The sequence below is a fragment of the Panulirus ornatus genome, chromosome 56, assembly GCF_036320965.1.
Source record: "Panulirus ornatus isolate Po-2019 chromosome 56, ASM3632096v1, whole genome shotgun sequence".
Taxonomy (NCBI): Eukaryota; Metazoa; Arthropoda; class Malacostraca; order Decapoda; family Palinuridae; genus Panulirus; species Panulirus ornatus.
The window spans coordinates 7,315,764-7,340,609 of record NC_092279.1 but is presented as its reverse complement, the minus strand read 5'-3'; the positions used below and the strand labels follow the sequence as shown (position 1 = coordinate 7,340,609).

The 24,846-nt window shown below is 42.2% G+C and overlaps 1 protein-coding gene across 1 annotated transcript in view; it reads right to left on the bottom strand.

The window, feature by feature from the left end:
- LOC139765856 (glutamate receptor 1-like) overlaps window positions 1–24,846 on the bottom strand; it is a 1,264,866-nt gene that overhangs the window by 192,419 nt on the left and 1,047,601 nt on the right. The window contains 3 exon segments of the mRNA XM_071693701.1: window positions 15,165–15,276; window positions 15,571–15,622; window positions 15,624–15,682. Of these exon segments, the coding sequence (XP_071549802.1) occupies window positions 15,165–15,276; window positions 15,571–15,622; window positions 15,624–15,682 (223 nt within the window).

Below are 24,846 nucleotides of genomic sequence, written 5' to 3'. Positions count from 1 at the left end.
AGAGAGAGAGAGAGAGAGAGAGAGAGAGAGAGAGAGAGAGAGAGAAAGAGAGAGAGAGAGAGAGAGAGGTTTCAACTGACTGGCTCGTAATTACCGTCATCATCCATCGCGGTACGACCCTAGAGTACGACGGTACGACCCTGGAGTACGACGGTACGACCCTAGAGTACGACGGTACGACCCTGGAGTACGACGGTACGACCCTGGAGTACGACGGTTCGACCCTAGAGTACGACGGTACGAGCACTAGGTACGACCTGGAACTACGACGGTTGGACCACTGGGTATGACGGCGTGACCTTTGACCTGATCCTTCAGGGTCAAGCGTCCAAACGTTGTGCTCTCACAGGATCGTACAGTCGTGCGCAAAGGGTCGTACCGTCGTAACCACCCCCCCACCGGAGGTTAATGACCCTATCGCTACAACTCAGGCAGTGTAAACAGTCCGAAATTTACGACCTGTTTGCTTCTTGTTAACTGCCGAAATGTCGAAACTGGATCACATCCCGTCACTGCTCATGACAATGTGTGGCCCCAACCGAACGGTGACCTCACGTTTTTCCCAGTGAATGTTTCTCCCATTTTCTCTCTGTGTGGGTGGATGGGGGAGGGGAGGGAAGGGGGGGGAGGGGAGGGGGGGTGTTAATACAGCCATCACTTTCAACTTCGGGCAACACGGGCATAAACACCTTGTAACACAACACGGACGCTTTGTTTACGTAAACAGTCGATACGATGGTTCGAGACCTTGTTTGTATACACGACACCGTCCACTTACCACCACCTCTACCACAGCTTCTCCCCCCCACCTCACCTCACCCCCCCCACCCTCCACAATAGCCCACTTCACCCACTGGACCCACGGGTATGATATCAGGCCTGACCTTTGACCTGATCCTTATCAATCAGGTCAAAGGGCACCATACCCAAAGTCTCATCCCATCGCGAACCAGGATCGTACCGTCGTGTTTAAGGGTAGTACAGTGGCGGTTACGCACCTTAATGACTTAATGAGGTCATACGACCATCCCCTAGGAATCGTTATGACCCGTCTTGACCTAAGCTGACCCACTCACCCCCTCCTGAAGGACGGCCTTACTTTAAACTCCCACAAGACGATCCCACCTTATTATAACGCCCCTGCATACGGTGAGAATGTCCACTAATGTTTATAACGTATATCACACACACACACACACACACACACACACACACATACACACACACACACACACACACACCTTACCTTATGCCTATGTGTGTGTGTGTGTGTGTGTATGTTGTGTGTGTGTGTGTGTATGTTGTGTGTGTGTGTGTGTGTGTGTGTGTGTGTGTGTGTGTGTGTATACACAGGAGTAAACACACGATACACTGATGCATAGTTCAGAAGACTTGACAACTAGAATGTAACGCTCTCTCCTCGTAAGCCACATACAGTAATAATCACACACACACACACACACACACACACACACACACACACACACACACACACACACACACACACTAGCAATGTTAATACAGAAACATCTTTACCCAACACATAATCAGAAGTTCAGGGATGGAACACCTGTTAAATGAATGGGCATATGGCTTTGTATAGGCCTGCAAAGCCGACGAAAAGAAGCATTTTTCGCTAAAGCAATTACTGGCTAATACCGCTAATACGTTACCCACCATATAACACAAATACAGAAACTCTTTCTGACATGACTAATCATTTCCTCTGGATATATACAGCTTATTCGCTTATTTCTGGGCCTCTACTCCCGAAAAAATAACACTTCCATAATATATATATATATATATATATATATATATATATATATATATATATATATATATATAAGGTGTGAGCCTGGGTATTTGTGATGTATTTGCCCGAGTTTCTCCTCTCACGCTATAAAAGTATTCGAAGATCAGTTGATTTATTCCTCAATACCATGATTCAAGGCTACAAGCGACTGGCTCAGGGATACAAAACTCAAGGCTACAGGTTCAGGACTACAAGCTGAAGGCTACAGGCACAAGGCTACAATCGTATCCCAACATAAACCAAAACAAATCGAAGCAAAACCTAGTCATAAAATTACTTGTTTACTATAAGTGAGAGAATACGAATCCTTTCCACTCACGAGCGATAGCTGAAACGGTAGAATTCAAGTAAAGTCCAGCAAAAGACGAGTATCTACACAGTCATCAACCTTATTAGCTTTTTTAGGCAACTGTCTTACATCCGTTCTTAGCTTTTGTGCATCTGACTTCAACCCCATCTAAGCTTCTCTTGAGACCCGCCTTTGGTTCTTAGCTTTGCTAAGACATCAGCTATCCGTGTTGAACTCTTCTGTGAGAGAAGTCACCCATTCTTAGCTTTTAAGAGACTTCCATTTTACACGTTCTTAGCTTTTCTTAGAACTCCATCACTCCTTCTTAGCTTCCTTGAGCTAGTCGCCACCCGTCCTCAGCTATTCTACAACACTAACGAGGAGAACGACCAGTCCTCACTCAGGAACAAGAACAGAAGAACAGCTGTGAACATCTGGCTAGAACTAGCAAGACTCCTCCCCTCTCCCTATCCCCACCTCGCCAAGGAGAACAAAGAGACTCATCTTAATCCAAACTGGACACGAACTTCAAACACGCATCCACCATTTTTATGTAAAATATTCGAGGAGGAGGAGGAGGAGGAGGAGGAGGAAGTGTGGGTGAGGGAGAGGGTGGTGGGGGAGGACCAGCTGGGGTACAGAGAGAGGGCAAGGGGTGGAAGGGGAGAACTGAGGGGATAGATGTAGGTAGATGGTGGAGAGGACTGGTTAGTGGTGAGGAAAGCTATGTGGGAGGATGATCCTGAGGGCGGAGGATGGTGGAGAGGGAGGAGGAGGAGGAGGAGGGTCGAGAGGGGAGGGCGGAGGATGGTGGAGAGAGGCAAAGGATGGTGGAGAAGATGGAGATGGTTAGAGAAGGCTGACGAGAGTGTTGAACAGTGAGGAGGGGTGTGGATGGACAGTGGAATAGTCAAGCCATCGTATCCAAGGGTCGTACCGTCGTGCTCGTGCCGTGCCGTCGTGCCCAAGGGTTATCCGTCGTGCTCAAGGGCCATAGCGTCGTCGTGGTGTTCAAGGACCGCACCGTCGTGCTCAAAGTCCGTACCGTTTTGCTCAAGGGACATAATGTCAAGTTCAAGGAACGTACCGTCGTGTTAGAGGGACGTACCGTCGTGTTAAAGGGTCGTACCGTCGTGTTAAAGGGACGTACCGTCGTGTTAAAGGGTCGTACCGTCGTGTTAAAGGGACGTACCGTCGTGTTAAAGGGACATACCGTCGTGTTATAGGGACGTACCGTCGTGTTAAAGGGACGTACCGTCGTGTTAAAGGGACGTACCGTCGTGTTAAAGGAACGTACCGTCGTGTTAAAGCAACGTGCCGTCGTGTTAAAGGAACTTACCGTCGTGTTAAAGGAACGTACCGTCGTGTTAAAGGGACGCACTCGTGTTAAAGGAACGTACCGTCGTGTTAGAGGGACGTACAGTCGTGTTAAAGCAACGTACCGTCGTGTTAAAGGAACGTACCGTCGTGTTAAAGGGACGTACCGTCGTGTTAAAGGGATGCACCGTCGTGTTAAAGGGACGTACCGTCGTGGTAAAGGGACGCACCGTCGTGTTAAAAGGTCGTACCGTCGTATTAAAGGGACGCACCGTCGTGTTAAAGGGTCGTACCGTCGTGTTAAAGGGACGCACCGTCGTGTTAAAGGGACGCACCGTCGTGTTAAAGGGACGCACCGTCGTGTTAAAGGGACGTACCGTCGTGTTAAAGGAACGTACCGTCGTGTTAAAGGGTCGTACCGTCGTGTTAAAGGGACGTACCGTCGTGTTAAAGGGACGTACCGTCGTGTTAAAGGGTCGTACCGTCGTGTTTAAGGGTCGTACCGTCGTCCTCAAGGGCCGTACAGTCGTGCTCAAGCTAGAGTGTATAACGAGCGAGTATTTACCAAGTCTTAATTCGTCTACCACTTAAATCTCATAAAACAACAACAACAGCTCACAGGAAACTATTTACATTTCGCAAAAATAAACCTTAAACACAGCAAAATAATCTCCCCAGAAAAAGACTCACAAAACCCTTAGAAAAAAATATTTGTCTGTTTAAAACCGACTTCTAAAACATACCTCACAAACCCGCACATAAAAAAGTAAATAAGTACATAAATAAATAAATAACTGAACAGAGGGAAAACTTATGCCATCATAAATACACCGAAGCTTTCTTCATTTTTCTTTTTTCAAAACCTTGGCATGAAATTCATCATTTTTCTCGCTTATGTGGTCACCATTCAGAAGATGAAAAAAGGAAGACAGATACAAAGAAAAGACACGAACGACGTCATGATGTGGATAGAAGAAAAATTATTATTCTGGCGATCTGTGGAACGAGGGAGCTATGGAGCGTGTTAGCTGATGAATACAGTAGACAGGACGATGGATCAGGAAGAGGGTTGACAGAGGATAAGAATGGGTAGGCTTAAGATAGCGGAAGGCAGGATGGTGATAAAGGATAGGCATGGTGCGTTGACAGACGCACGATGACTAACCCCCACGCATAATTACCAATATTCTATCCAATTCTCTTGGGAGGATAGATGATGCAGATTGCTGGGGTGATATGTTTTGGGAAAAATATATTCTTGATGAGCAGGAGGATTGCGTCAGCAATATAAGGAAGTATGAAGTGGAAAATGGTGAGGGCGAGTGGTTATACCAGTGAACAGTGTCATTCCGCCGTTCTCCCATATTGTGGGAGCATCTGCCCAGTGTAAGTGCGAGACCAAGGGCTATTGGCCAGCATCTAGACTGAGTATTTGGAGTGTTTGTAACGTAATTTCCGTTCCTCCGCAGGATCTTGCAAAACAAGGGTTCGAATCGACTAGCGCTTCTTAAATTGGCTTACCGATAATCGAACATGGCGTTAGATATTCTTATCATCAAAATGCTTTGTTTAAAACAGATTTCCATTTGCCATCCTCTGACCACCCAATCAATTTGCTAAATCTTTTCGAATCTTTACACTATCTTCCCTTTGTCTGGCCTTATATTTCCCTACGTCGTGTCAACAGAATACTCTGAGGTATAACCAGTATGCCTCGTCTCCGGGTCACTGATACATATATTCATGTTACTTATAAAAGATCCTTGTGGTCACCCCTGCTTCCATATTTAACATCACTCGTTTTCTATCTGTTAGCCCAATCCGCGATCAACACACACACACACACGGTATTTTCTACGCCCTGTGATTCAATCTTTTCTATCAGTCTTTTATGGTCTACTTTTTCGAAGGCTTCCTGGACATCAAAGTATAAAACATGATGGTATTTTCGAATCCTACATTATATCTATGAATATAGAACTGTATATTCGTGATTTGATTCGTTGTGTGTGTTTGATATAAAACTCCCTCTGATTTAAACTGATTTCATTATCAATTTACTGTCTTTTAAAACCTTTTAAAACGTCCTTCATTACCGTTTTCGATCACCTTCATGAAAAAGGAGCCCCATTTTCTATTTCCTATTTTATAAACGAGCAAAACATTCGAGTGGTACCAAAACATTTATTATACTATAAAGGACGAAGACGTGGCGTGTTCTGGGCGTTTTTTTTTTTAACCAGCATCATGAATATCTTATCAATTATAGACATTGAAACCTACAACACAGATAAGTTTAATAACCAGTCTGATAACTACTTGAAGTCCACGAAGGACTATTTACAACTCCCAAGTCACAGGAAAAGGTTGTTAAAGGTTGTATCAAGGTTGTTAAAGGTTGTATCAATGTTGTTAAAGGTTGTATCAATGTTGTTAAAGGTTGTATCAATGTTGTTAAAGGTTGTATCAAGGTTGTTAAAGGTTGTATCAATGTTATTAAAGGTTGTATCAATGTTGTTAAAGGTTGTATCAATGTTGTTAAAGGTTGTATCAATGTTGTTAAAGGTTGTATCAATGTTGTTAAAGGTTGTATCAATGTTGTTAAAGGTTGTATCAAGGTTGTTAAAGGTTGTATCAATGTTGTTAAAGGTTGTATCAATGTTGTTAAAGGTTGTATCAATGTTGTTAAAGGTTGTATCAAGGTTGTTAAAGGTTGTATCAAGGTTGTTAAAGGTTGTATCAATGTTGTTAAAGGTTGTATCAATGTTGTTAAAGGTTGTATCAAGGTTGTTAAAGGTTGTATCAAGGTTGTTAAAGGTTGTATCAAGGTTGTTAAAGGTTGTATCAATCAAACGAGTATCTGAACTCCTCCGAACACAAACAGGAGACGAAAAGCTTCAATAATAATTCTTTTTTCATATAATTCCTCTGTACATATACCTGTCATTCTTAGTATAATAGGGACAGCGTACCGATGGATGACCCAGGAATAGTGTGGGTGAAGCTGGGGGTCTATCCATGGATAGTATGACATAGGGAACTCAGTGTACCTCAGATGCATACAGAAAAAAAGGATGTTTTAGTGTCACAACTTTCATACTTGTACACAAACATCATGATCTACAACACGTCTCTACAACTTATGCCTGCATGTGGGTTATGGTTAAACTGGGTGAGGTGGTGGTTAGGTTGATACTCTGGTATGAAACATGACAGAATATCTACCAGCCATTCACTGCCATTCTGTCGTAAAAAATCTCGTTTTTTATCTACATTTCATATCTTTTCCAAACCCTCGACTTCCGAAGGCCTTTGATCACAAAATTTTTCAACACCGTCTGGCCGTTTTCTATGAATGGTGACCCATCCTCGATATCTCTACGTAAAATTATTAATAAATGATCTAATATATATATATATATATATATATATATATATATATATATATATATATATATATATATATATATATATATATAGTAGAAATATATCAGAAACAGACAGGTAATAAAAAATAGGAAATCACTTTACATATTCCGTTGTTAAACCATGTGAACGCGTGAATGGCGTCATTTATATTTTAATGATCGGCCTTACGATTATTTGGCAAACTGCACATTAATACCTACATTCATATTGTGTATTTCCACATAAAAAAAACCCCCATCACCCAGTACACAAGCAAGCGAGAGGCTTGCCACAAAAGCACCACTAAGTACATTGGTGGGTCTATATTAAAAGTTTATGCATGGAAAATATGTATCAAAAAAGTATTCATATATATATATATATATATATATATATATATATATATATATATATATATATATATACATATCTCAATGAAGAGTCTGCTTACGCGTTTTACTAGTGAGTATTATAACACTTTACCATCGACATAAACACCTCACACAAAGAGCCACAAAAAGACAAAGAAAACATAAACATTGCCTCACAAACACATACTTAGTGTTATGTATCCAAACCTACATATATGTATGTACATATAATATCAGATACACATTAGTTTTCAGACATAGAGACTTTTGAAGTGATATGTTCTTTGATGATCTCTCTCTCTCTCTCTCTCTCTCTCTCTCTCTCTCTCTCTCTATATATATATATATATATATATATATATATGTATATATATATATATGTGTGTGTGTGTCTGTGTGTGTTTGTGTGTGTGTGTCTGTGCTTAATGCTCGTCATCTTAACCTTCAAAGGTCGTATAATGTCGTGTTCAAACCATCCACCATCGTGCTCAAAAAAAAATAAAATAAAAAAGGAGGGATTAATGATAGGATTTTAACGCTATACGCTACGTCAAAAAAAAAAAAAACCCTCTTCAACAACATACGTTCGTGACGTCACGAACGAGGATCTATAGTTGACAGTAAAGCGATTTACCGCATCAGGTGATTATAAAACACGACAACCACCTCCCTCTACCCTAACTCCATCGTCAACTGGTGGACACAAAACACGACACGGCGACACGGATCCATACTCTCCCATTGAAGAACTAGCGTCAAAATGCGCAAGACGAATGTGAAAAAAAAAAGAAATAAGTTAAAAGAAAGAAAGATCTTAGTGGCTTTACGTTCTTTGTGGACGCGTAAAAGTCTTTCTTGAATTCCTGTCTTCCTACACTCCGTTTTTCTTCGTTCCCCCCCCCCCCCCCCCCCGATCCTGACGTACCAGTCCGTGCGTTGCATAAATCCCTCACGTACAACACACCATTCGCCATGTACGTTCCAGTGTCCGTCTGTGCGTCTCTTACGCTTCGCGATCCGTTCTCGGTGTTCAGGTTACAAGGTAAGTCTCTCTCTCCCTCTCTCTCTCTCTCTCTCTCTCTCTCTCTCTCTCTCTCTACAGGGAGAACATCTTCGATCTCTCCCTCCTCCCGTCTTTAACTCACCCTCTCACAAAATGGTCCTCTCTCCCTCCCAGCTTACCACTATCTTCCCTTAGTCTTCCCGAGGCTTCCAAAGGTTTTGGAATATCTTTGGCGTCGTGAGTTCATCTCTCCTCTTCCTAATCCATTCGCTCCCTACCACACACACACACACTCTCTCTCTCTCTCTCTCTCTCTCTCTCTCTCTCTCTCTCTAGCACCCACACTCCTTCTCCTATTCTTCTTCTCTCTGTGATCCTCTTATCCTCTCCCCCCTCCTCTTCCTACGCCTTTCATTACCACAGTATAACACACACACACACACACACACACACACACACACACTCTCTCTCTCTCTCTCTCTCTCTCTCTCTCTCTCTCTCTCTCTCTCTCTCTCTCTCTCTCTCCTTCTCCTATTCTTCTTCTCTCTCTGATCCTCTTATCCTCTCCCCCCTCCTCTTCCTACGCCTTTCATTACCACAGTATAACACACACACACACACACACACACACACACAGACACACACACACACACACACAGACACACACACACACACACACACAGACACACACACACACACACACACCTTCCAGGCAAACAGTTTTCCAGGGACATTCCAGGCACGCTGCGATCCACCGCCACCCGTTCTTCATCAGTCAACCTCGATGAGGAGAGGATGGGTCGTCCAGCAACCCACCCGCGTCTGGTCTTCTTCCCAACGACGCTGCACGCATCGCCCGCCCACAGGCAGGCCCTACGTGATCTAAAACAGTGGCTCTGGATATACATACCCCCTCCCCTCCCCCCATACCCCCCTTCCCCCCCCCCCCCCCCCAAGAGGGAGAGAGAGGGAGGGGTAATAACGTTGCAGTTGACTTTCAACTGATTCCACAGGCCGGAGGGTAATTTGGCGGCAGTCACGCAAAGTAGAGCGCGAGGGGGGCATTACAGCGACGCCATGTTGTCTTGTGTTATGTAGGGCTCGTGGAGAGGGCGCGCGCGTGCGTGTGTGTATGTGTGTGTGTGTGTGTGTGTGTGTGTGTGTGTGTGTGTGTGTGTGTTATACTGTGGAGGTGAAAGGCGTAGGAAGAGGAGGGGTAGAGGATAAGAGGATCACAGAGAGAAGAAGAATAGGAGAAGGAGTGTGGGTGCTAGAGAGAGAGAGAGAGAGAGAGAGAGAGAGAGAGAGAGAGAATGTGTGTGTGTGTGTGTGTGCGTGTGTGTGTGTGTGTGTGTGTGTGTGGGGAGGAGGGAAAGGTTGACGTAAGGAGAGGTATTCGACACATAGACTAGAACGAAGGAGGAAAGGATTAGGGAAGAAATCTTTCCTTTTTCCCCAACAAATGTACATAAGTCTGAATGAAAGGCAGAGATAACGATGGATGAAAAGCGAGAGGGGAAAAAGAAGAGATAAGGAATAAGGCGACGCCTAGATAAGAAGAAGGAGAGAGAGATAAGAACAAGGATAAAAGAGAACGAGAGGAGGAAGACTAGGATGGGAGCTCACACGAACGAAGACAACGAACCACAGACACCCGCATCCTGCTGAACAATATTGGCTTCATGTGTGCGCGTGTGTGTGTGTGTGTGTGTGTGTGTGCGCGTGTGTGTGTGTGTGTGTGTGTGTGTGTGTGGAAGGGTCAGGGGGGGGGGGGGATTGTTGATCCATGCCAAGCAACACGGAGGCCATGCGTGTAACGTATGCAGGTACGTCATGTATATATATGTATATATATATATATATATATGCACGACTGCATGCATGCATGCACGTTCGTGTATGTGATCATATATTCATAATTACTCCCCCTGGGTCATAATTACCCCCTGGGTCATAATTACCCCCTGGGTCATAATTACCCCCTGGGTCATAATTACCCCCTGGGTCATAATTACCCCTGGGTCATAATTACCCCTTGGATCATAATTACCCCTTCGGTCATAATTACCCCCCGGGTCATAATTACCCCCGGGTCATAATTACCCCCCTGGGTCATAATTACCCCCTGGGTCATAATTACCCCCCTGGGTTATAATTACCCCCCTGGGTCATAATTACCCCCTGGGTCATAATTACCCCCCTGGGTCGGTTTCTATGAGTCACGGTGCTACCAAGGAGCTTTCTAAAGGCTCCTGCAGCCCAAGGTTGCGCTGCTTCCAGTTGCAGGGAATGGTAGACTCCTTTGGAGTACGAAGTTCTTGGAGGACACTGTTGTTCTCCCAACGATACAGCCTCGATAAAGGTGACCTTTGACACGAGGTGTAAACTTTTGGAGACACAGTCCGGTAACATTTGTTGGTGTCTATATATATATATATATATATATATATATATATATATATATATATATATATATATATAGACACCAACAAATGGTTCTCAGTGAATGTAGGTTTGCGGCAGGGGTGTGTGATGTCTCCATGGTTGTTTAATTAGTTTATGGATGGGGTTGTTAGGGAGGTAAATGCAAGAGTTTTGGAAAGAGGGGCAAGTATGAAGTCTGTTGGGGATGAGAGAGCTTGGGAAGTGAGTCAGTTGTTGTTCGCTGATGACACAGCGCTGGTGGCTGATTCATGTGAGAAACTGCAGAAGCTGGTGACTGAGTTTGGTAAAGTGTGTGGAAGAAGAAAGTTAAGAGTAAATGTGAATAAGAGCAAGGTTATTAGGTACAGTAGGGTTGAGGGTCAAGTCAATTGGGAGGTGAGTTTGAATGGAGAAAAACTGGAGGAAGTGAAGTGTTTTAGATATCTGGGAGTGGATCTGGCAGCGGATGGAACCATGGAAGCGGAAGTGGATCATAGGGTGGGGGAGGGGGCGAAAATTCTGGGGGCCTTGAAGAATGTGTGGAAGTCGAGAACATTATCTCGGAAAGCAAAAATGGGAATGTTTGAAGGAATAGTGGTTCCAACAATGTTGTATGGTTGCGAGGCGTGGGCTATGGATAGAGTTGTGCGCAGGAGGATGGATGTGCTGGAAATGAGATGTTTGAGGACAATGTGTGGTGTGAGGTGGTTTGATCGAGTGAGTAACGTAAGGGTAAGAGAGATGTGTGGAAATAAAAAGAGCGTGGTTGAGAGAGCAGAAGAGGGTGTTTGAAGTGGTTTGGGCACATGGAGAGGATGAGTGAGGAAAGATTGACCAAGAGGATATATGTGTCGGAGGTGGAGGGAACAAGGAGAAGAGGGAGACCAAATTGGAGGTGGAAAGATGGAGTGAAAAAGATTTGTGTGATCGGGGCCTGAACATGCAGGAGGGTGAAAGGAGAGCAAGGAACAGAGTGAATTGGAGCGATGTGGTATACCGGGGCTGACGTGCTGTCAGTGGATTGAATCAAGGCATGTGAAGCGTCTGGGGTAAACCATGGAAAGCTGTGTAGGTATGTATATTTGCGTGTGTGGACGTATGTATATACATGTGTATGGGGGGGGGGGGGGGGTTGGGCCATTTCTTTCGTCTGTTTCCTTGCGCTACCTCGCAAACGCGGGAGACAGCGACAAAGTATAAAATATATATATATATATATATATATATATATATATATATATATATATATATATATATATATATATATATATATATATATATATATATATATCATGCGTAAAACTTGTTCCCTGCACTATGCAATTAGCTAATTACAATTAAGTAATTACATAGACACACACACACACACGCATACACACACACACACACACACACACACCCTGGTATCAGGGTATGCATATCAGTACAGCAAACAATGAATATATAAAATAAATCATAAACATTCTTATAAACAACCAAACCTGAGTACGAATAGTTTAACAACGGGTTTAACCTGTTATATAGAGCCCTTGAAAATTCTTGGAGAGATCCCATATATATATACATATATATATAATATATATATATATATATATATATATATATATATATATATATATATATATATATATATATATATAACGTGACGGTGATCCTATACGAGAGGACAGGCACTAACTCATGCAGGAGGAGGAGGAGGAAGCCATTACTCTCATCTAACAGCAATAACTTTCACATTACTTAAGAATTCAAAGTTCCAGCCTGGATTACCCAACCCGCCCACCTTCCTCCAGGTTCCAGCCACTCCTCACAAGCCTGCGTGGGTCACCCCTGCGTTATTAATAACGCCCTTTACAGCCTCCTGAACTTTTATAATGCATTTATATATACGTATGTATAGTTGCATATCATCTTTTTCCCCGAGTGAGCGAGGTAGCGCCAGGAGAATGGCCCCATTCGCTCATACCCAAAATCTAGCTGTCACGTTTAATGCATTGAAACCAGAGTCCCCCCCATCCACAACCAGTCCCTATAAAGCTTTCCATGGTCGACCCCTGCCGCTACATATGCACAAGTTCAGTCTATTGCCAGTACGTCACCCCCTGTATACCACACTAGTCCAATTCACTCTATCCCGTGCACGCCTTACACCCTCGTGTATGTTCAGGCTCCTACAAATTACAGTAAAGAGCTTTTATGGGAAGAAGAAATAAATGTAAAATCAGATCGACAACTATATTAACCAAATCTAAGTAAAAGTCAGAGACAGATAGATATGGATAGATACACATAGGTATTAAATTTCACACACAAAACAAAAATTTAGCGTTCAAGAATAATCCAAAATCCCAAGTTATTCAACGAAAGGAATACAGTAATGAACACACAATACTAAACCAGATTCAGTCATGATCAATTGAACAAACAACTAATGAAGTTGCTAAAGTCAGTTATAAAGAATTTAATTCTGAGAACAAAGATATCTAACAAGTGTTTGTAATAATAAAAGTCATGAATTACATTAACCATTCGTAGCTCAAAAGACTTCAGTTTAGCTCACAGTTGAACAAATAAATCAATAAAACAAAATATACTGGTTATTTATAAATCAAGAGCAAAAATATTAACTAGCAAATAGCTGGGAACACAAACTGGATATCAAAGAAACGTTGGCCAAAAACAAAGACAAAAATAAAGAAAGGTGTCAAACACAAAAGCTTGCCATAAAATGCGAAGAAAAACATCAATGACACGTAATGAGAGGAGGAAGAAAACGGAAGAAAGAAAATAGCCAAAAGAAAATGGGGGGATGGAGACGGAAATGCGAGGGTTAACTGCGAAGACAAACACAAGAGTTCACCTGGGTAGAAAGAGCCTCACTCAAAGAATCTAATGAGGTAAAAGTAACTTTAAATGTACACATGTTCGAAAAAGTACACACAAGCACACACACACACATACACGCACCCTGGAACAAGGGAAGTAACCATTACATCGCATTACACATAACGAGGTTTTAAACAGCTTTCTGGACGAAAATGTATAATACACAAAAATATCGTCCAGTTTGGACGAACCCCCCCCCCCCCCAAATCATGGTCCGCCCAACCCACCAGCAATCGACCTGGCGAACAAAGGAAGTGTTTAAAGCCTCACTTTAATTGGGGACAACGGTTATAAAGTTATCAAGGTGATCACGCACACACACACACACACACACACACACACACACACACACACACGAACGTACCTCGAGTCTTTTGTTTTCGAGAACACGAAACCAAGGCATTATTTCTCACGACCTTATCTCATAAAATTCTCAACGCATAATACATTTTCAACGCCTTTACTCAAAGAAAATGGTGTCTAGGTACCGAGATCTGTAATTTTCAAATATGCTTTTCATATTTACCGATGAAGATGAAATATAGATTGACTAAATCAGTAAGGACAAGCTATCATCACACACACACACACACACACACACACACACACACACACACACATATATATATATATATATATATATATATATATATATATATATATATATATATATATATATATATATATATAATCCAATCAATAAAAATACGCGACATATATATTTCTTTTTTCTAGTTTCACTTTTACGACCAGTTTAAAAAAGAAATTATGACTTGCATCATTTCTTATCAAACATTTAATACATAAGCTTACAAAGAGACAGATTAGCGTTACCGGACTCAGCCTGCGTGAGGTTAAACCGTGCGTGTAAAGTCACTTAAGCAAGGGTGCATCATTGGGAGGAAAATCACGTTAAAGAATTTCTCAGTCCAGAAGGAGTCCATGATTTCCCTGCTACTGAACGTAGAGCACAGCCTTGGAGCTACAATTGTTCTTGAAATAGATGGATTTAATGATGAACATAGAAATTGGGAAACAACCCTTTACCCATTTTCTATTAATAAATTTTCTTCATATTTACCTTCACAAAATGTTTAACGATTTTTAAATCGTATCTAAATAAAAAAAACAAATATACAAACAATAAACATCAAATATAACGAAGAGAAGTTAAGAAGGAAGAATAAAGTTCCACCAGCTAACACTACAGTCAACTGATATCTTTTGACTTGCTGCTTATATGTATGTAATCAACCACAACAGAACACATTACAGTCACAATAACTACATTTAATAATAATAATAATAATAATAATAATAATAATAATAATAATTGTAATAATAATAACATTAATAATAATAATAATAATAATAATAATAATAACAATAATAATAATAATAATAATAATAATAATAATAATAATATTAACAATAATAATAATTGTTATAATAACAACAGTAATAATAATAATAATAATAATAATAATAATAATAATTGTAATAATAATAATAATAATAATAATAATAATAATAATAAGAATAAGAAGAAGAAGAAGAAGAAGTAGAAGAGAAGAATGATACAGAATATTCGACAGAATCAATATAGGAATTTCTCGACACTTGGCGTTCATGATCATCATGACTACTTACAGTTAATGTTGAGGTAGTCGGCCAGAAGGTCGGCCAGGTCCTTGCAGTAGCCCTCGTAACGACTGTTACCGGTGTAATTACCATCTTTCTTCAACATGAGGAATGGCTTCTCCTGAATCACAGAAAACGTTCCCTCAATATGACTCTCATAGAAAATGGACGATTTTTCGCAGGGATAACATAGGTAAATTCGTTACTGATATTTAGAGTGTTATATCCCTTTCGGATATCATTCAATTGATGTATAAAAGACTTAGATAAATACTGGATAATAATTGATCATTATTTCAAGCAGTTTAACTCACCTAAATGGTAAAACTAAGTAAGAAAGAGACCGAAATGAAGAGAGAGACCAAAATAATTCAAAGTCTTGAATCCAGGAAAATAGAATTCATTTTTGACTTACCAGTATGGTCGTGACGATGTAGGTCTTGTTTGCGGGTATCCTAGGTCGAACCCAGGCGGGTGTACTTCACCGGGACTGTTTCGAACCCTCGAGTATCACTCCATGTCCCAATCTAGAGAGAGAAAGAGAGGGGGGAGAAAAAGAAAATGATAGAAGGAGTTCCATTTATAAGTTGATTTGAAGACATTTGAAATGGTCATTGATGTGCTGAACAACAGATTATTCATGGGCTGTTGAGGAAAGGGGGTCGAGGGTACGAAGTTGATGGAGAGAAAGAGAAAGAACGGAGGTGAGAACAAATAGTAAAATGGAAGAAAATGAGGCGAAGAGGAGAAAACGTACGAGGGGAAATGAGGCAAGAGCACTGGGCAGTGTGAGGGGGAGGAGGAAGGGGGAACTGTGAGGAGGAGTAGTGAGGGGGAAAGTGCGTATCTGAGGAGTTACGGAGACAGAAGGAAGCCGAGGTAACGAGAGGGAAAAGGAGATAGATGGGGGAGAAGTATGGAGTGTACGAAGAGAGCAATATCTTCTTAAGTTAGGGGTCGAATAAAAAAAAAATGAAGATGAGGGTTGGTTGGTTATGTGGCTTTGTTAAAGCATCTCGAATGCCAGGATCATTAATGGCTACCAAAGTCAAATTATAACCATTAATCAAGATCACCTTCAACTGTGTATGATAATTCTCAGACTAATACACACAGACTATATACACTCTCTCACTATACACATCACCTGCTTGGTTGATTGGATGGTCATTAAGGCTTCAAGTCTATCACCTGCCAAGGTAATTAAGGCCGTCAACGTCATGTTATAATAACGAATCAAAAATAACTTGACCTTCATTCTAATTAGTCCCATGCACCATTCGTCACATACAGACCTGGATAATGATTACAAAAAAATCTAAAAAAAAATGATTAATCAGCTGAGTGTCATTATATCTAGCTGTATAAAGAGGACATAGAATGAATGAAGACATAAAAACCTAGAAAGTGATAATCTAAGATAATGGGAGAGAATAACTGTTCTAGGAAGAAGAAATGAAGATAACTATACAACTACGAAGCAAATATAAGATGAAAAGAAAGACGAAGACTTGGAAGATGATGAAGAAGAAGAAGAAGAAGAAGAAGAAGAAGAAGAAGAAGAAGAGAAGAAAACCACACCTAAAAATATTCTTAAGAATAAAATAAAATATGATGTTTGATGAAGAGGATGGAGGGAGGAGGAAGGAGAGAGGGAGGAAGGAGAAGGCAAGATGAGGATATGATCAAAAAAAAAAAAAAAGAAGAAAAATGTAATGTTGAACTGGAGGACGCAGGAAACAACGGAGGGAAGTGATTCATTGGTGGAAGAGAAAGGGAGGTGGGGGGACTGCCTGGCTAGAGAGAGAGAAAGAGAGAGAATGAGAGAGCAAGAGAGTAAACTAAGTTCCTCTCTCTCTCTCTCTGTCTCTCTCTCTCTCTCTCTCTCTAAGGACGTTCCCAGTCTGTCTGTCTGTCTGTCTGTCTGTCACCTGAGGACGCCCCCCCCCCCCCCCCCCCCCCCCCCCCCGGCACATCAAGGACCGCTGAGCGATGAATACCAGAAGACCTTGTGTGTGTGTGAGGACTGAGGTGAAGGACTTTAGATTTGGACTTGTCCATTTCCATTTTGTCGTGGCTCGTGACCTGAATGGGTGGGGTGAGGTCGTGGGAGGAACATGTTTTAGATATATATATTCGATTTATTCTTTATCATTTATTTTTGGGGGAACTTGGGGTGTTGGGGAGAATGGTAAACAGTTAGGGTGATGGGTAAGGTATAATAAATTTCTCTGCTTCAAAACGTCAAGAAAAGATGTTAATTGATTACAAAGTCTCTGAAATGAAATGGATCAATCATCTGCGTTTTACAATAAATACAATTTTGATTTGCACTGCATCTGTCATCTTATCTAAGTAGATTGTAAAAAAAAAAACGCACCTCCCATCTACAAGAGTACCACGACCTTTCCAATCAAACTCCTATTTTTCTATGTACTAGTTCCACCTCATACTGTCCAAATCGGTCATCACAAACATGGTCATTACGACGCTCTAAATACCGTACTTTCAGGGTTAACAATGGAACTACTTAATCCCTGTCAGCAATTATAGACACACGTCCCCATCTCGTCTTTCAAGCAACTAACAATGAGACAAAGAAGAGTTCTTTGGCGAACCTGCTATCACAAAGATACTTCGATATTCCTATGGATAAAACTCCAGAACATGCAAACATTAAACCATAAAACATACAGATACACACACACACACACACACACACACACACACAGTGAGTATATATCAGCTCAGGTGAAACATCACACAATGGTTCATATTAATTTCTTATTGGCCACCTAATCAACCTCTTTTCCATCGAAGGCTTCAGTCCAACACAGAGCAATTCTCTGATCTCAAACAAAGCTCACATTTATGGCATGCCTTTAATATAATGATATATCTATACTTCTTTATCGCTTACGAATGGAACTTCTCCACCTAACTCCACATACCTTCTACACGGCTTTCTCGTCCACAGCTAACGAGTGGTACGCGTAATTTGGGGAACGTTTGACCTTACCACAAACTCTACGGATAATCCGATGTTTATTTCATTTACTCCACGCCCAGGCCTGATCAAGTGACCCACTCACCTTTATTGGCTGTCATTTACGAACTAAAACTGCTGTATGAACTGGTTTAGGTCAAAGGTAATCCCTGTATTTGGCTCATCTGTCATGACCCATTAATGAGCTGTAATGTGCACAAATAGACTGGCAAAGTTGTGTGATAGTAGAGGGAGTTCAGATGGGGCCCCACGTGTGTGAACGTCCCTCCCCCTATAGCACAATCAGGCAATCACGAATACGTAACTGAAATTACAGACAATGTGTCACACACCTGAGCCAGCTTACCATCAAGTGTGCATGCGGACATATACACGAGCGAATGGCAACTACGCTTACACACACACACACACACACACACACACATATATATATATATATATATATATATATATATATATATATATATAGGGTTAGGGGATTAAAAATACTTCCCACGTATTCCCTGCGTGTCGTAGAAGGCGACTAAAAGGGGAGGGAGCGGGGGGCTGGAAATCCTCCCCTCTCGGTTTTTTTTTTTTTCAATTTTCCAAAAGAAGGAACAGAGAATTGGGCCAGGTGAGGGTATTCCCTCAAAGGCCCAGTCCTCTGTTCTTAACGCTACCTCGCTAATGCGGGAAATGGCGAATAGTTTGAAAAAAAAAAAAATATATATATATATATATATATATATATATATATATATATATATATATATATATATATATATATATACACATGTGATCAAAAGGATTGAAGTCTTGCATGAGTTCCTGTGTTGTGCAATATACAGTAAACATTTCTTTCCTTCTGATGTCATGTTTTCGGGCCTACTGTTTTGAAGATTATTATTATTATTATTGTTATTATTATTATTATTATTATTATTATTATTATTATTATTATTATTATCAACATTATTGTTATTATCATTCACACACATGAAACGGTTTGGGTATATCATGGAAAGGTCAGTGGGACTTGGCTGTGGAAAACGGTCTGTGGGTTTGATACATTGTACTTAACAGCTTGAAGGAAGACGTGAGCACATACAGCTGTTCTTCGCCTGTTCCTGGCGCTACCTTACACACGAGGGAAACTACTGGAAACAAGTACGAACGACGGGGAAAAAGGTTGTTACCCACTAGTGACCCGGGTCGTATCAGCGCTTGGATATACCACATATATATCTCCCCTCCACCTTGTTATCACTGCCATCAACAGTGTCTCCTATTACGCCAGTAATTACCGTAGTGACGTCACTGCCTCCTTATCATCCGTCACTGTATTCACAGTCAGCAACACAAAGAAGGATCGATGCAGTGATGGGCGAAGAACAAAGCCATCTAAGGTAAAAAAATTCAGTCGTATTAACACAACTGAAGCACATGCCACTCTCTTCCCCCCCAAGTATAAAAGTGCTTCGCGAGGGTCTGAGTCATACGGGATTACGCAGTTACTGGGGAAATTAGCTACGCAGTATCTTCAAATGCGTCACGTTTGACGCATTCCATCACAGATATAAATGTATCAATACTTAAGTTCATCAATTCATAAAGGGCTGGGTATTATAATATACAATCATTTCTTTAGGTATCAGCTTAATATAAGATCATTTCGGAAATGTCTTTCAAAAGGTACTATAACCCTGTGTTATGATAGAGGTTACTACATCGTAAGACCTTTTAACACAATGCCATCAGTCTTGGGGTCAATCCAGGCTCTTAACTGCTTCTATAGAGGCTTCTCCTTCCCTCCTCGCTTGTCCTGGTGCTGTACATGAGTCAATACACTAATGCCTGAAGGTACAGTCATCCTCAGACACAACTAAAGGTGACCAGCAAGTCCTGTAGACTATTGTAGCCTGCTCGAGCACTCAACGAGAACTCAATCATTTCCTCATATTCGAGTAACTCCATACACTCTTATCGTCTCTTCATCCCAGACTCCTTTATCACTATCTCCCACTCACTATCTCTCGCCTCCACCTCCCAGTAACTCTATTTACGTTCATCACGTTCCATATTTACACAGTCCCCCATCATCATCACTATCTACCAACACCTCCAACATCTCCAACCAGTGGCCCTCCCCCACTACATCCTCTGCCACACCCACACACCTCCACCACAGCTCCCCCCCTCACCAACACCTTTCCCCACCCATTCCCTCCCGTCACCAGTGAACTCCCTCCAAATCAACCTGACTAGCGATGTAAATGTTGGAAAATCCAATTTGAACGCTGGCTTTCCACGACGTGAACAGCCATAACAAACCCAGCTGATTGCCCTCAAACACCCAAGATTATATTTGAATACATTCCTAGCTCCTCCTAGCTCCTCCTAGCTGCACTTAGTAACCACAACACTTTACGAGTTGCCTTAATCATAACCAACAAAGCTGGGCTCGTGGGCCCACCACAGTCATCCCATAGGAAATAGGGCTACTTGGTGATTTGCATAATTAGTGACGCCGATAATTGGCTGTCTGATGACATACCGAGTGATCTGTGGGACTTAATTTCAACTTGGTAATTACTGCTGAGGCCTAAATAGGTTGTTCTATATCGGTGTTAATTGCATATTTAGAGTTCAATGACTACGGTGATAATAATTACTGACGAAATACCATTTAAGAATCGTATTCTAACTATCCTCCAGCCTCCTCCTTGAGAATGATTTCCTTCCTGTTCTTAGAAACGTGGAACGTACGATACAAGAACCACCTCCTGTGTCCAATCTTCTTGTCTAAAATTCAGGAAACTCGACTCTCTTCACATGTCTCTAACTCTTCTCTCTTTGTAACTACGGCCTTCCATCTCACTGAGGTCATATGACGCGTGCTTCGACCTAACCTCAACAATACAATCAAGTTTTGGGGGGTCTCAACTGACTGTCTTTCTCAGGTTTTCTTTCTCAGCTTTTCAAGGGATAACTGTCTGTATCTTTGCGTGTTCTGCTCCACAGGTACACAGTGAAGTTGGTTCGGCACAGAACTATTCTTTGTCCCTTAGGACCAACATCTTACTTATTATCCTTCTTTAACTCCACGACACCTTCTCCAAAGGTCCATGCACCTTCGAGGCTGCGCTGCAATCAGTGGCAGGGTAAGGGAAGACATTACTTTAGTATAAGAAGCTCTTGAGAGGGACTGTACTTTCCACTCGCGGCGTTACCACAAGCAGGCGGAATCCGGTAACGCCACTGCTCTGTGGGTTGGACGTCAATCGTCCTCATTCAAAACTGAGGAGAGAGTCAGAGGGTATCGAACGTGGAAACACACCATTCTCATCTGACACACTCAGCCTCTATGTCCAGTTGGCCACCACTACACGTGAAGTTAGGCAATATGACATTAAACCACGAGGTTTCAGGCATTTTCAGTGACTTCAGTGAGTACAAAATGTCTGTGCTCGTGGGGTCCAACACTCCTTGTACAAACGAGAGTTAGGCTAACAGATGTAATGCATCTTTCCGTGTTTCAGCACAGACTTTCCTATTCTCTCTCTCTCTCTCTCTCTCTCTCTCTCTGTATAAATATACACAAACACACACACACACAGTATACATTCTCTCTCTCTCTCTCTCTCTCTCTCTCTCTCTCTATCTCTGCATAAATACACACAAACACACACACACACAGTATACATTATCATAACGAACATACAACAACACATTCTCCACGAAATCCCGCCAAATTCACAACACAGTCCCCTTCCAGATTTCTACCAAACCCAATACCCAAGACACAGACCAGAGCAGGGCGGGACGAACGTACATAGAGCCCCCCCCCCTAAAAATCAACTAGGAATGGAGGTGCATAATAATGCTATACTGACCGTGTAAACAACACACAGCGTGAATGGGGTCAACTCTGAATAATCTATGCATTAATTTTTGGTGGTTGCTGTCATTCTCTGTCTGGCTGGCAACGACAGAAAAGACAAGCGCGAACTGCAAATTACTATTTGATTTTTCATTTTCCCTTTCCATTTATGATCTGAGAGACCGTTTCAACACGAACATGGCTGTATTTCTGTTCTTCTCTGTATCTCTGCTTCTGTAAAATATGAGGTATTTCCTAAACTGTAAAGGAATACAGAGCATGTACAAAGATTGTTATGAAAGGTCAAGTCATGTCATGTGTCAGGTCAAAGCTCATGCAATCGTGGCCAAGGGGTCACATGTCTTTATCAAGGAGTTAGAGCAGAATAGAAATGTTTTAAGCCTCTGGACTTAAAATCATGGATAAATCCACAGAAAATGCGACATAGTGGGATAACCATCTTTGTTCTGTCTCCTAGTCGTAAAAGTTATCTGCTGGATGTTCTGTACCACAGTGGCACAGCACAATTAAAACAAATACAAGTTCACAAGAAAGGTTTAATTTTCATTCATCCAGGATGTCGTAAATGAAACTCGAAAAGTTAGATTTCCAGGCATTAGCTCCAGCCGAAGGAAGAGATTACAAGTGGATGGATTCCAGGCAATGGTAGATCCATACGCCGACAGCGTTCCAAGATCCACAACAGAGGAAGTCTGGAAGATGCTGTTAAACGATCCAGGGAATACCTTTGCCAGTAGTTGGCGATCGCAAGAAACTTCCAAAAAGAAAGATGATGAAGAATATTCCATGTGAAACTATCAAGATATGTTTATAAGTATTGGGGAGATTAAGACTGGAAGATGTTTGTGAATGTCACTCACGAAGAACCTGACGAACCGTTGAGGAGGACATGAAATATCAAGAATCCAGGTAAAAAAGATGAATGTTTTCGACAATGTCACTGGAACAGTTTGATGATCATATCCATACCATAACTGGATGGAAATCAAAGACCTTTCCAGATAATATCATTCAAACAGGTTCAAGGACTGCACCAAGCATCAGTACTGGAAAAGGAAAGATGATGAATATCTTAGACTTGCATTGCACAGAAGAGATTGACCGTTCCAGCCAGATCAAACATCATCATTAGGGCAAGTTGATGACCATACTTCGCATCAATCCTGGAAGAAAGTGATGAACTTTCCAGACGATCAATATACTCAGAGGTTAACTGCACTAGACATTAAGACTGCATGACACTAATCCTCCATCCAGGCATCCATACCTCACACTACCGCAGAAGACGTACGTTCCAGGAATCGTCTCCTGAGGTAACTGGTAGACTTCTCCAGTTATGGCTATAAAGAAAAGAGCTATAAAACCCGTTCAGTGGGCTGGCAGACAGCAGAAGCAAGAAGCAACAGTCATTGATGAGTGACTCCAAAATGAAAGTATGAGGGGGGAAAGTGATGGCAGAGCCTGATTTTGCATAACGCCACCATTCCAGGAGCTGATGAGCGTATCACCAAGAACCTTGTCTCCAGCCGCTGAGAGATGCGTATGCAAATTGAGTAGTTTTGGCAGACAGGTTTGACCTAACTTCTCATTTTCCAGTTCGTTCGGGGTATTCAGCGGGTGGAGAGGAGGAGGAGGAGGAGGAGGAAGAAGAAAAAAAGTGAGAGAATGAGATTAATCTTACACTTCCATCCATGAGCTCTGGAAAGGCTTTGGAGCTTAGGAGACGTAAAGGGAACACCTGTCGCAAGATGACTTAAAAGTGGCGGATATTGCGACAGACGACGGTAGTGGGGGGCAGGGGGGGGGGACCTGACGGGAGCGGGGAGTGTGGCGTAAAAGGATACGTCGAAGTGGAAGCGAAGATTAAGAGGACGATAGTGAGAGAGAGAGAGAGAGAGAGAGAGAGAGAGAGAGAGAGAGAGAGAGAGAGAGAGAGAGAGAGAGAGAGAGAGAGAAGTTGCGATTTAGATCTTACTGAAATTAAGAGAGGTTAGGTCCATTCCACGGTCCGGTCTGAAGTGGTGTGGTCCGGTCTGGTCCACAGGCACAGCAAGAGGACTGTCCGAACGCGCCATTATGATCCTTAGGGAAATTTGTGGTTCCAATTGAACCCCAGTGAATAGCAGAGAGTCTCTCTCTGTGGTCCGCCTGGCTAGGGTTAACTTCCTTCAGTATCGTGTGGTGGAGGAGGTGTAGTGTTGGTGGTGGAGGAGGTGTAGTGTTGGTGGTGGAGAGATGTAGTGGTGGGGAATGATGGGTATGGAGGAGGAGGTGTAGTGTTGGTGGTGGAGAGATGTAGTGGTGGGGAATGATGGGTATGGAGGAGGAGGTGTAGTGTTGGTGGTGGAGAGATGTAGTGGTGGGGAATGATGGGTATGGTGGAGGAGGTGTAGTGTTGGTGGTGGAGAGATGTAGTGGTGGGGAATGATGGGTATGGAGGAGGAGGTGTAGTGTTGGTGGTGGAGAGATGTAGTGGTGGGGAATGATGGGTATGGAGGAGGAGGTGTAGTGTTGGTGGTGGAGAGATGTAGTGGTGGGGAATGATGGGTATGGAGGAGGAGGTGTAGTGTTGGTGGTGGAGAGATGTAGTGGTGGGGAATGATGGGTAGTCGGTGATGGTGTGTGGCTCCGGCAATGGTAGCGGTGTTGTTGGTGGAGATGGTGATAATGGTGGTGAAGATGGTGACGACAGGGTTGGATGGTGTCTAAACCCCCCACCCCCCCTTCCCCCATCTCCAACACAGCCATATTAATGTAATCTTTTTCTCAAGATTCTTGGCTAACATGTCTCCATCAAGTCT